Raw genomic sequence first — 13,333 nt, 5'->3', positions numbered from 1 at the left:
TGAGGTAAACTAGGTTTAATACCCTTTAAATGCCCGCTCTACCGAATGGTTGACCGTATTTTGACTGTTTTAAATAATGACTGGCGGTTCATTCCGCTGTGGCGACCCCTGATAAATAAAGGGACCAAGCCGAAAAGAAAAGGAATGAATGAATGTTAAAGTCATTTAAAGAATGACTTTTAAATAATGGTTCACACTTTACAGCATTGTTGTTTACAAAAAAAATCAAACAAACATAATCCAGTTGCACTCTTGATTTAGGTTTTATTGTAAAGAAAATTAATAAATAAAACAACAACATTAAAACATGTTGTCAGTGCCAGTAGTGTAGTGGTTAGTGCGTCGACACATGCACTCCAGTGCTCGCGGCGACCCAGGGTTCAATTCCGTCTCACAGTCCTATACCGATCCTTCCCCTCTCTTTGCTCTGTTGTAAAAAGTTGTTGTAAAAAAAAATAAATGAGTGGAAAGAAGAGAAGAGAACCCAGTCCAGGAGACTCGAAACAAGCAGAATTCCTTTATTGAGACGTGTTGGTTAATCTGCAGTCATACAGCGTCTTCAAGGTGTCCAATGTGTCTGCAAGAGCCTACTAGAGGTCCGCAGTCTGCAAGTTCTTTCACAAGTCTCTCACAAGTCTCACACAAGTCTGCAAATAGTCTGAATTAAGACAAAGATTTCATGGCTATATTGTGTTCTTAGGAGGAGGGGATATAGCTAAACAAAGTATGCAAATTAAGAGTTGTGGTCGGCAGGGTAAACTGCTTTTTCAGGCCTAATCTCATCTTGTTCTGGAGACAGAAACCGCCTGACCATTTGATCGAAAAGAGAAAACAATAGACACCCCATGCTGTGAAACTGACAATTTGCATTACATTGGCTTAGCCTGTTATCAGAAAGACAAAAGGTTAATGTCCTTCCTAGCTGGGATGTTAATGAAATTATATAATTAAAAACCAGAGAATATAACTTTTCAGTTGTACGTAGATTATTGTTCATTTGGAATTAGTTGATAGAAATTTATATTTCCACAGCTCCCCATGCTTTCCTTTCAATTCTCTCCAATGTCCTATTAAAAATAAAGGTGAAAAACCCCGAAAAAATTATTTAAAAAAATAAATAATAAAACATGTTAAATGAGAAGTAGAAATGTATTATGGGATACTTAAATAAAGATACAAAAGATACAAAAAATAAAGATGATTTTGTATTCAAAAATGTTTTATTTTAAATTTTTTTTAATCAATTGGTCTTGCATGTCAAATTTTCAGATTTTTCATAGTCTATGTGTCACGGTTTATGGATCTGTGTGTTCCTCCTGTATGTTATGTATCATGCCTTGTGTGTTGTCATGTGTGAGGGTGTGTGTTTGTTTACCTTTTGTGTTGACAGCGTGCTAGGATCAGCTGATGTCATCAGCTGACTTATCATCCTCCAGCTGAACCTCATTTGGCTGGCTATAAAATTCCTCCTGTGGTATGTGCTGGTTATCAGTCCGTTGTTGTCCTTGTTTGTCCTTGTTCCTGACTGTTGTCTCCCAGTATCATCCGCTGTCTGTTTGATGTCATCGTTGTGGTCAGTGGCTCTCTTTTGTTTGAACTTTCGTATGTCCTCTGTTCATTAAAACACTCGCATTTGGATCCTCCTTTACTTGATACGTGACACTATGTGTTAATTATGTATGTGTTTACATGTATTAATAATTTATGGTAATACTTTAACCATAAACCGACATTTGGTAGAGGTTGATATTTCATAAATTAAGGGATGTGTTGAAAAAAAATGCATTGAGTGTGACATTATGAGTTAAGAAATCCAATTTAGTTTTTCTTGGTGGAGCAGTTCAAGGGATAAAATATAAGTGAATTAATATAATTTTGTTTAAATGTTACATCTTTTTATGAAAACTTTAAAAGGAAATTTGTGAATAAATACACCTTTCTACCTTACAAGAAAAGAATATGTGACATGCAATATTAGACCATCAGGGTTTCTCAACCACGCTACTGGAGGACCACCAACACTGCATGTTTTGGATGTCTCCTTTGTCTGTCACTCCCATTATAGGTCTATCAGTCTCTACTAATGAGCTGATGATCTGTCTGGTGTGTTTGGTTAAGGAGTCCTGGAAAATGTGCAGAGCTGGTGGTCCTCCAGGAACGTGGTTGAGAAACACTGATCTGCGTATACACTGCTTGATTGAGAGTGGAAGTTTTCTGATGCAATTGTGAAAAGGATCAATTTTATTGAAGAATTTGCATATTTTTTATTGGAATTGGTTTGTTTAGCTTGAGTTTTGGTTTGAATAAAAATGTAAATGTTTGTTTTATTCTGTCATTTAAATATTTGTTTCCAATTTTTAAAATTAAAATACAATAAATCAATTTAAAACCAGGTTTATTCCTCAAAATAGTGATTTCTTTACTCTTCTGAAGTAAAAACATTGATATTGGGCTGTCTTAAAATGACTATAAATGTTTTTTAATTTGAAATTATATCAATTATATCTAACTCAAACACATCACTACACTGTAAAAAATATATGATCAATTAGTCCTGACAGCATGTTTTTAGGTCATTGTAACTTATTAAACTAAGCTAAGCATGTTCTAACTTAATTTTTTAAGTTACGCAAGCTGTTTTAAGTCAGCTTAACATAATATAAGTTCAATGGACTCATAAGGTTAATTTGATTCAGCTTAAAATTTTAAGGCTAGCATGATTTTAAGTTCATTTATTCATTTTCTTGTCGGCTTAGTCCTTTTATTAATACGGGGTCGCCACAGCGGAATGAACCACCAACTTATCCAGCACGTTTTTACACAGCGGATGCCCTTTCACCCGCAACCCATCTCTGGGAAACATCCACACACACACACACATTCACGCACACTCATACACTACGGACAATTTAGCCTATAATACCGCATGTCTTTGGACTGTGGGGGAATACAGAGCACCTGGAGGAAACCCACGCGAACGCAGGGAGAACATGCAAACTCCACACAGAAACACCAACTGAGCCGAGTTTTGAACCAGCAACCCAGCAACCTTCTTGCTGTGAGGCGACAGCACTACCTACTGCGTCACTGCGTCGCCGGATTTCAACAACATTTACGTAAGTCGAGATGACTAGAAAAGTTCATTTGATTCAACAACAAAAAAATACGGCAGCAATAATTTTTTCAATGATTCACCCATCAGGAACTCAATTTAAATCCCTAAATTTAAGTCTGTTTGCATTTAGGTTTAAGATTCGATGGTATTAAAAACACGAATGCAAATAAGATTTTTGTTGTCGTCCTTGTGAGCACATTCATTAATGCAATAAGTCACAAAACTGACCACTACCCTAACCTAAACCCAATTGAAACCTTTACCCTAAAATGACGTCTTAAAGGCAAAGTTCAACATTGTTAAGTTATGAAAAAGTTTAACTTAATTGTCTTTTTGTAATATTTTAGTAATATTTCAGCTGGAAGGGCATCCACTGCGTGAAACATGTGCTGAATAAGTTGGCGGTTCATTCCACTGTGGAATGACAGTTTTGACAGTTTGACTGATATAAGTTGAGATGACTAGAAAAGTTCATTTGATTCAACAACAAAAAAATATGGCAGCAATAATTTATATTGCAGTGTATAAATCCTGTCAAAACTGAGAGTTTTCTAGTAATTATATCTATATTTAGCGATTTAAATATGTTTACAGTGTATACGCATCTAAAAAAATCAAATGTATGTAATTATATGAAAAATACAAATGTGAACACACATACAAATCAGCCACGTTAACATTTTGGCATTAATAGAAGTATAAATATGATCTGCAGTGTTGTGAAAATGTATGCTATCCTTTGGTCCATCTGCAAGTTCTGCTCACACCTTTTAATTCTTTCTTCATTTGGATTCGACAGTACGTAACCTCTAATAATACATCTAATTTTCCGCTCTATTAGCCTCATTAGCTGTGCTTGCATATTCATTATGTACACAAGCGGCAGTTCAAGCTCCATCACCACGACGACACTATCAGTTACAGACACACACGCATACACGAATTGGATTTTGATGTTTCATGGGGACTTCCCATGATGATTTTTATATTGTACTATAATATAAAAACATTACACTGTATTCTGTCCTCTTCCCCCAATACTACCCCTAAATCCAACCCCACTGAAAATATTCAGGTTATTCACAATACTTCATTATTATTCAGCATTGAGACCTCAAAATGTCCCCAAAGGGTAAAAAATGACTCGTATTGGTATAGTTGGGACTAATATCAGGACCACACACTCAAATGCATACACATACACATACATACATACATACATACATACATACATACATACATACATACATACATACATACATACAAACATAAATACATACATACATGAAAAAAGTGTTGCATGCAGAACTGTTGCAAACAATTTATTTGTGTTGAATTTAAACAAACAAATTAAGTTTAATAATGTTCAACTTAATTTGTTTGTTTAAATTAAGCTCAAATAAATTGTTTACAATCACTTAACGTAAAAAAATTGAGTAAATCCAAGGAATCATCTTTAAATAATTTTTTTCAGTGTACATACATACATACATGCATGCATACATACATACATGCATGCATACACATCACAGTAATTATTTTGCATTTTTAAATCATCAATATGCTTCTTTCACTATGATTTACCCCTCAGGATCTTAATTTAAATCCCTAAATTATGTTTGCATTTAGGTTTAAGTTCCCATTGTAATAAAAATATGAACGTCATTACACAGATTTTCACACATTCACAGATGCAATGAGTCAAAAAACTAATCATCACCCGAAACCAAACCCGATTGAGTCCTCAACCTTAAAGTGAGGTCTTAAAGGCGTAGTTCACCCAATTTCTTTCTTCTTAGCAACACAAAAGAAGATATTTAGAAAAATGCTGAAAACCTGTAACCATTGACTTCCATAGCAATTGTTTTTTTCATTCTATGGAAGTCAATGGTTACAGGTTTTCAGCATTTTTCTAAATGAATTAATTTGTGTTCAGGTTTGGAACCACTTGAGCATGAATAATTATGAAGTAATTAATTTTTCGTGGATGAACTATCCCTTTAATTCTCAAGCAGTGTTTTAAATGCGTGCCAGAGGAGCAGCCAAAATGTCCTCACTTTATTCTCAGTGCTCATTCTGATGATCCAAAACTCAAATTGGCATCACATTTAGCATTTTTACATTTTCAATACAATTCTTTCAACATGATTTACCCATCAGGACCTCAATTTAAATCCCTAAATTAAGTCTGTTTGCATTTAGGTTTAAGTTTTCACTGTTTAAAAACAAACATGAATGCAAATAAACCTATTTGTGCACAGTTATCCTTGATACAATGAGTCACAAAACTAGCCATTACCCTAACCTAAACCCAATTGAATTCTTGACCCTAAAATAAGGTCTTAAAGGCATAGTTCCCCCAATACCAACAACTCCATCATCATCTATTCATTTTTAATCTGTCACAAACATGTTAATCTGTCAGAAACACAAAATAGATATTGTGAAAAATGCTGAAAACCTGTAACCATTGACTTCCATAGTATTTTTTTCCTGCTATGGAAGTCAATGGTTACAGGTTTCTCAAATTTTTGAGTTCAACAAACTTTAACAGGGGGGCGGCATGTTGGCTCAGTGGTTAGCACCGTTGCCTCACAGCGAGAAGGTCACTGGTTTGAGCATTGCAATCTTCATTTTGCCATTTCTGTGTGGAGTTTGCATGTTCTCCCCGTGTTGGCGTGGGTGTTCTCCAGGTGCTCAGGTATCCCCCACAATCAAAAGACATGCACCTGACTATAGGTGAATTGGCTAAGCTAAATTTTCTGTAGTGTATGAGTGTGTGAATAATTGTGTGCATGGGTGTTTTCCTGTACTGGGTTGCAGCTGGAAAGGCATTTGCTGTGTATTACATATGCTGGAATAGTTGGCTGTGGTGACCTCTGAAATAGAGACTAAGCTGAAGGAAATTTAAACAGGTTTGGAACCACTTGAGCATGAGTATCCCTGAACTATGAGATGAACTATCCCTTTAATTCTCAAACAGACTTTTAAAAGGGTGCCAGAGACAGAGGAGCAGCCAAAATGTCCTCACTTTAATGCTCATTCTGATGATCCAAATCTCAAATTGGCATCACAAAGATAGTACACACACACGCATTCAAATGAAAAGTAATGAAATCATAGCTTTTGTTCAACCATATGCCTATAAGGAGAAACATTCGATACCTAGTTGCTGATGTCACTCCTGCACTAAAGGTCATGGTGTGCAGGAGAGCGGCTGCAGACAGACGGTTCTCAGGTCTTCAGGGAAAGGCCTATAAATGTTTGATGACAGTCGCTCTGAGTATCACTAACATACACCAACCACTGCATCTCTCTCAAAGAAACTGGTGACTTTAAGTCCATTTAAACATCTACACTGTAAAAATAATCATAAAAGATATACAGTTGAAGTCAGAATTATTAGCCCCCCTCAACTATTAGCCTTCATGTTTATTTGTTCCCCAATTTCTGTTTATCAGAGAGAAGATTTTTTAAGCACATTTCTAAACATAATAGTTTTAATAACTCATTTCTAATAACTGATTTATTTTATCTTTGCCATCATGACAGTGAATAATATTTTACTAGATATTTTTCAAGACAATTCCATATGGCTTAATTTTTTTAAATTTTTGTTTTAATATTTAAAAATAATTTATTTAAAATTGTAAAAAAAAATATTTGCAATTTTTAAAATTATTTTATTTAAAAATAAATAATTTTATTATTTATTATTAATTTATTATTAATTATTATTTATTATTTTATTATTTTATTATCTTTTTTTTTTTGGTCTTTTCTAAATATTTCCCAAATGATGTTTAACAGAGCAAGGAAATTTTCACAGTATGTCTGATAATATTTTTTCTTCTGGAGAAAGTCTTTTTTGTTTTATTTCGGCTAGAATAAAACCCGTTTTTAATTTTTAAAAACCATTTTAAAGACGAAATTATTAACCCCTTTAAGCTATATATTTTTTCGATAGTCTACAGAACAAACCATCATTATACAATAACCAATAACATTATACTACTAACTTATTACCCTAACCTGCCTAGTTAACCTAATTAACCTAGTTAAGCCTTTAAATGTCAGTTTAAGCTGTATAGGAGTGTCGTGAAAAATATCTAGTGAATTATTATTTATACTGTCATCATGGCAAAGATAAAATAAATCAGTTATTAGAAAAGAGTTATTAAAACTATTATGTTTAGAAATGTGTTGAACAAATCTTCTCTCCGTCAAACAGAAATTGGGAGAAAAAAATAAACGGGGGCTATTAATTCTGACTTCAACTGTATATATATATATATATATATATATATATATATATATATATATATATATATATAGTCATTATTAGCCCTCGTTTATTTTTTTCATGTTCATGGCTCATGCTAACCTGTGATGTGGCCCACCTTCCCATTTGCAAAGAAAGGGAGAATGAAGGGGAAGTGTTTGGGCAAATATCTTTGACAGAGATCGTCATTTTGAATTTAATGTAATCTTTTTTTGTTTGTTTGTTTTGTAATTTTTTTTCTTTTGTAGATTAATCCGATTTTTTTATTAATCTGATTCTTTAGGCAAAGGCTGGTGCAGCTTATGCATTCAGTATTGAAGTCCATTGAGTTGTTAATGGGATTGTTTATGTTTTTACTGTAAAAAATGTAAAAATGTATCGCATTAGTATATATAATTGAAATCAATATTTTGTAGTTGTTTTTAAATATTAGGAAATTACCATTGGAAACTTTAATGTAATAATATAATCAATTAAATGTAATATAACAGGGATATTTACCTTTGGCCCACAGCCCTCAGTTAAGTTTGGTTTTGGCCCTTCATAGGACACAGTTTTGTCTATACGCCTGGTCTACAATCTATAGGAGTGTCTATAATGTAGGAATCCATCCAGCATCCATCCGTCCGTCCGTCCGTCTATCTATCTATCTATCTATCTATCTATCTATCTATCTATCTATCTATCTATCTATCTATCTATCTATCTATCTATCTATCTATCTATCTATCTATCTATCTATCTATCTACACATAATTATTTACTATGCACATTTAAGGGTCCAGTTTAACAGATCAAACTAACTTCCATCACCACACACACGCACAGACGCACACACAGGCAAATGCATGCTTGTATTCCTCCATTTCCACACCTGTGCCTGAAACACCGATAGTAGAAGCTTTTGAATCGCTCAATAATCGCTCTTGAACTGAAGGACTCGCCGAACATCAGAGCCTGGAAACAGGAGAGGCGTGGCTTCGGGATCCAGAGGCTGGACCGCCGCTGAACCAACTCAACTCAATCATCGAGAGCGCACGAGAGCGCGTGCTGCCAACCAGGTAAGAAATACGGATATTTTCCTCCTTATATCCTTCACAAGCGAGCCGTTTTGAGGCGTCGCACATACGGCGGCTCTTTCGCTGGGAGTTCAGGGCGCTTTGGTGTTGATTTATGGTGGACGTGTTGTGATGGAGCCGAATGAATGGGCGGTGTTGAGTCTCGTGCGGCGTGATGTTTGAATCCCGCGATCTGTCAGTGCGCTTCGAGCCGGAGAAATGTATCCTTCTTTTGCATGTTGAACGTGCATAATGATTATTCTCTTCATTTTGCTTGCTGCCATTTTTTTAAATGTGTTGTTCTCGGAAATCCAGCCAGCTATTCTCCATATGTGTGTGTGTGTGTGGAGTTGCTTGACACAGTTTTCATTTTCTGGATATATTGTCGGAAGTCACGGTGATTTTTGGGGTTACATGGAGTCCCACGGCGGCTTGACATCGAGGAACGGGGTCGCGAAGCCTCCCTTTTGCAACATGATGGATGGATTTCTATGGGAATGATATATGGCCTATTTACATGCAAGGTGCCAACGCAAGCTGTTTACACATGACTGGAATGTAGCGATGTGAAGAGATGTGTGTTTTTTTTAATTCGGATGTTTACAAAACTGGACTATATTAATTAACATTAGTCTGAGTAACGTTAGCTCTCAAGTAGCAAGTCAGCGATTTATTGAACAAGAACCGTGACTGAAAATGAAATATGCTAGCCTAGCTACTACTATAATTACTTTTGGTAAATATTAGCTATCAAACGGGCTGTGCTAGTGTTCTATGTTCAAATTGGTAAAGCTTCAAATTTAAACTTTGGCTGTGTCCGAAATTGCATACTTCCATACTATATAGTACGCTAAAACAGTACAACATAGTACGCTAAAACAGTATGCGAGCCGAGTAGTATGTCTAAATTCATAGTATTTGAAAAACAGTATGCGAGAAGTCTTCGGATGACCTACTACTTCTGGCGAGATTCTGAAGTGTGAGTCCAATTGATGCTACGTTATCCCATGATGCAACGCGAGAGAATTCATGAACTGGAGTGAAGCGCGACGCAACCTACGCGTGTAGGTCATGTGATTGAGAAATGACGGATGTAGTTCGTCCAAGTTCATACTATATAGAACATAAGTACCTACTTGAGTAGTAGGCGATATCGGACGCAGCCTTTAAATATTATTGAGTATGTTATATAGTGGCCTAGAATGCTCAAATGCACAGCAAGTTAAGATTAGCACCACATACGGATGAAGCGTCAAGCGCGAGTGATTTACATGTTAAGTCAATGCAAAGACACAATTAGACATTCTGTGGCATTATTCGCAAGAATAAGGTGGCGAGAATGACATGATACGAGCGAATGGTGCAAATTGAGCGTTTTTAGGCATTTGACAAGCTTAATACGTTGAAAATTCTGAACTTTAGTGGACATTTGAGTCACGTTAATCAATCAGGAGCTTGATCTAGTAGGTGCATGATTATGAATGTAGCGCCTGACAAATTCCCCCTGTCCCATGATGCGAATGTGCATCTATTTGAACTGAATTTGACACGCAAATGAATCGAGTAAACTCACAATGTTCAAGCGTCAAATTACGTGTGAATATTACAATCTGTACGCACAAGTTGATTGACACAGTTTTTCATTTTCTGGATATATTGTCGGAAGTCACAGGGATTTTTGGGGTTGCATGGAGTCCCACGGTGGCTTGACATCGAGGAACGGGGTCGCAAAGCCTCCCATTTCCACTTTATTGATGGATTTCTACGAAAACGATATATGGCCAATTTACATGTAAGGTGCCAACGAATGCAGTTTTTTTGCACAGGACTGAAATGTAGCGATGTGAAGAGATGTCTTTTTTAAAATTTGGATGTTTACAAAACTGGACTGGATTAATTAGTGCGAGTAGCTCTCAAGAAGCAAGTCAGCGATTTAGTGAACCAAGAACCGTGACTTAAATTGAAATACGCTTTCATAGCCTAGCTACTATTGTAATTACTTTGGGTAGATATTAGCTAACAAATGGGCTGTGCTAGTATGCTATAGTTGTGTTTTGTTTCGTTCAGATTGGTAAAGCTTCAAATTTAAACTTTGACTGCATACTTCCATACTATATAGTACACTATAACAATATGCGAGCCGAGTAGTATGTCTGAATTCATAGTATTCCAAAAACAGTATGCGAGAAGTACTCGGATGACCTACTACTTCTAGCGAAATTCTGAAGTGCGCATCCAATTGACGCTACGCTATTCCATGATGCAACATGAGGGCATTCATGAACAGGAGTGAAGTGGCGCAACTGACGAGGGTAGGTCGTGTGATTGAGAAACGGCAGATGTAGTACATCCAAATTTATACTATATAGAACATAAGTACCTATTCGAGTAGTAGGTGATTTCGAACGCAGCCTTTGAATATTATTTTAAAACTTATACCGTGGCTTAGAGAGCTCAAATGCGCAGCAAATTAAGATGACATTCAAGTGAAAAAACACTAATAGTACATTAACACCACATGTGGATGTATCACCAAGCTTGAGGGATTTACATGTTACGTCAATGCAAAGATGTTTATTCGTTTATTCACGCGTTATTCGTGTGAATGAGCTGGCGAGAATGACATGATACCATGTGGATTTTTTGTGAGCGGGTTGCTGCTGTGACGTCGCATGGCATCGTCTATTGACTAGAGCTGCACGATTCTGGCTAAAATGAGAATCGCGATTTTTTTGCTTAAAATAAAGATCACGATTCTGTAGATGTAAAAACAAACATAAGGCAACATCGATAATTATGTGTAGGTCTACTGGTTTCTACAAATATTTCTATTCTACTTATAATAATTCTGATGTTGAATTATTTTGTTTGATATTAGACAATTTTATTCACTGGTAAAATCAGACATTTGTCATTATCAGACTATATACAATAATATATAGGCTAAAGTAGTTATACTGACACTGTAAACATTTATTTTCATGGACAACTCTGTTCGCTATCAAAGAAAAAACATATCAAATGCTTGTCGTAATCATAACTCTAAAATGTGATATTATCGTTTAAATGACGTGCACACTTTCGGTTTCATTTTGACTGTTGAGTGCTTGTTCATACTTCGCGCGTGGCTCCCAAGCGATCACTCTGTGTCACAAACTGAATATTATTTACATCTGTATTACCTGTTACTCACAACATATGCAGGTTCTGTTCACTAAAATAGACGCGCGCGCGTCTATCATTAAGTAGAGCGCGCGCGCTCACGGTCAGCAGCTTACCACACGTGTGATTTCCCGGCCGCGAATAGCATTATATAAAGACAAAAAAGACATTTTTAGGTGAATTATACCTTATAAATACAGTATGACTCATTCAACATCATTTGGAGGTGTCAATGTCACTGAGCAACGTGTGTGAAACAATGAAAAGACTCGTGCAGCCGCCTTTTCTTCTCTCCTGAACTTGAAAATATGATTGGCAGAATCGTAGAAATGCTGAATTAAGATCGTCTAGGGGGTCGAATCGAGATCACAATCTTTTAACGATTAATTTTGCAGCTCTACTAGCGACCCAACCCTAATGTCCGTGTAAAATAATGTGCATCAAAAAAGTTATGGGGATTTTTCTCTAAAGAAGTTCTCCTAACTGTTTAGAGCGTAATTTTTGGACATTTTACGTTATAACTAACGTGGTTTAAATGATGGTTTTGCGACAGAGAAACTACAGTTTTGGGAAACTCATCACTACATCATTCTTTTCCCAAAGATGCATCATACTTTGATAGTTTAGCCTTGAGTCGTTGTTTGGGAAACGCACCCCTGAGCAAATTTTTGGGTGAATCTTCGGACAAACCTAATTGTAAGATTTTGTTTAGAATAATGAGACGCCAGTAATTAAATTTAGCTTGAATTACATTGAGGCCTTAATTATATGTGTTGATATACATTTTTATTTTACTTAAAATCCCTGTTTAAATGTGTGCCTTGAAGCTCTGCAAGATCAGTGCTCTTGGCAATTTGTAGATCAGAAATTAGTCCTTTGTGTTGTATTAAACTACCATATATTCTAATAGATGCTAGATTGCTAAACATTGCAACACAAATCTCCTATGAAAGGTTATCACCCTCAATAATAAAGTGTGTTCATGCCTGCAACATAACACAGCCATACTTGCTTTAAGCATACACGCACATCTGTTTTTTTAGGAAACAATATCAAAGCATCACACTGTATTTGCACTTCAGTGGCAGTTTTCTCAAGAGTTACTAGCCTGTAATGGATTATTGTCTTTGGTAATAGCACATGAAGGGAAATATGGATGTTGTAGTAGTCATATCCATATATAAAACTCTTTGAAGAAATCTGTGTTTTCCTCTAGCGCACCACACCCCTTAGAATCTGTACTTCAAAGACACGACAGCTTATGGTGTATGAATGTTGTGTTAGAGGATGTTATATATATATATATATATATATATATATATATATATATATATATATATATATATATATATATATATATATATATATATATATATATGTATATATGTATATATGTATATATATATGTGTGTGTGTATGTGTGTGTGTGTGTGTGTGTGTATATATATATATATAAATATATATATATATATGTATATGTATATATATGTGTGTGTGTGTGTGTGTGTGTGTATAAATAAATGAGAGTGAACCAGCAAGGATGAACATTGTAGGTTGGATTACTTGATAAAATTACATTAGGTGTAAAGTGTTTATGACTTGTCATCAGGTGGCCATATTGGAGGCTCAGAACGTAAACAATAACATTGAGTCAAACAAAACTTGACATCGGATGTCAATCAGCCCCGCCCACTAGTGTCCATCTCTCTCCATTAG

At 35.5% G+C, this 13,333-nt stretch overlaps 1 protein-coding gene across 7 annotated transcripts in view; it reads left to right on the top strand.

The window, feature by feature from the left end:
- Positions 1 to 13,333, top strand: part of tln2b (talin 2b) — a 259,057-nt gene that overhangs the window by 867 nt on the left and 244,857 nt on the right. For 2 of the 7 annotated variants that reach the window (XM_087312503.1, XM_087312505.1), the window contains exon 1: positions 8,387 to 8,458. The exons of 2 other annotated variants lie outside the window; for them this stretch is intronic. Coding sequence is in view for 2 of the 5 variants with exons in the window: in XM_087312501.1 (XP_087168627.1) it covers positions 8,937 to 8,979 (43 nt within the window). In the remaining 3 variants the exon portion in view is untranslated. Of the gene's footprint in view, positions 1 to 8,386; positions 8,980 to 13,333 lie in introns of those variants that run through there. 3 more of the 7 variants (XM_087312501.1, XM_087312507.1, XM_087312502.1) reach the window with 2 other exon arrangements.

Source organism: Danio rerio, chromosome 25, assembly GCF_052040795.2.
Source record: "Danio rerio strain M-AB ecotype USA chromosome 25, GRCz13ab, whole genome shotgun sequence".
NCBI lineage: Eukaryota > Metazoa > Chordata > Actinopteri > Cypriniformes > Danionidae > Danio > Danio rerio.
Note: the sequence above shows the minus strand (reverse complement) of the source record. Positions and strands in the feature narration are given on the sequence as shown.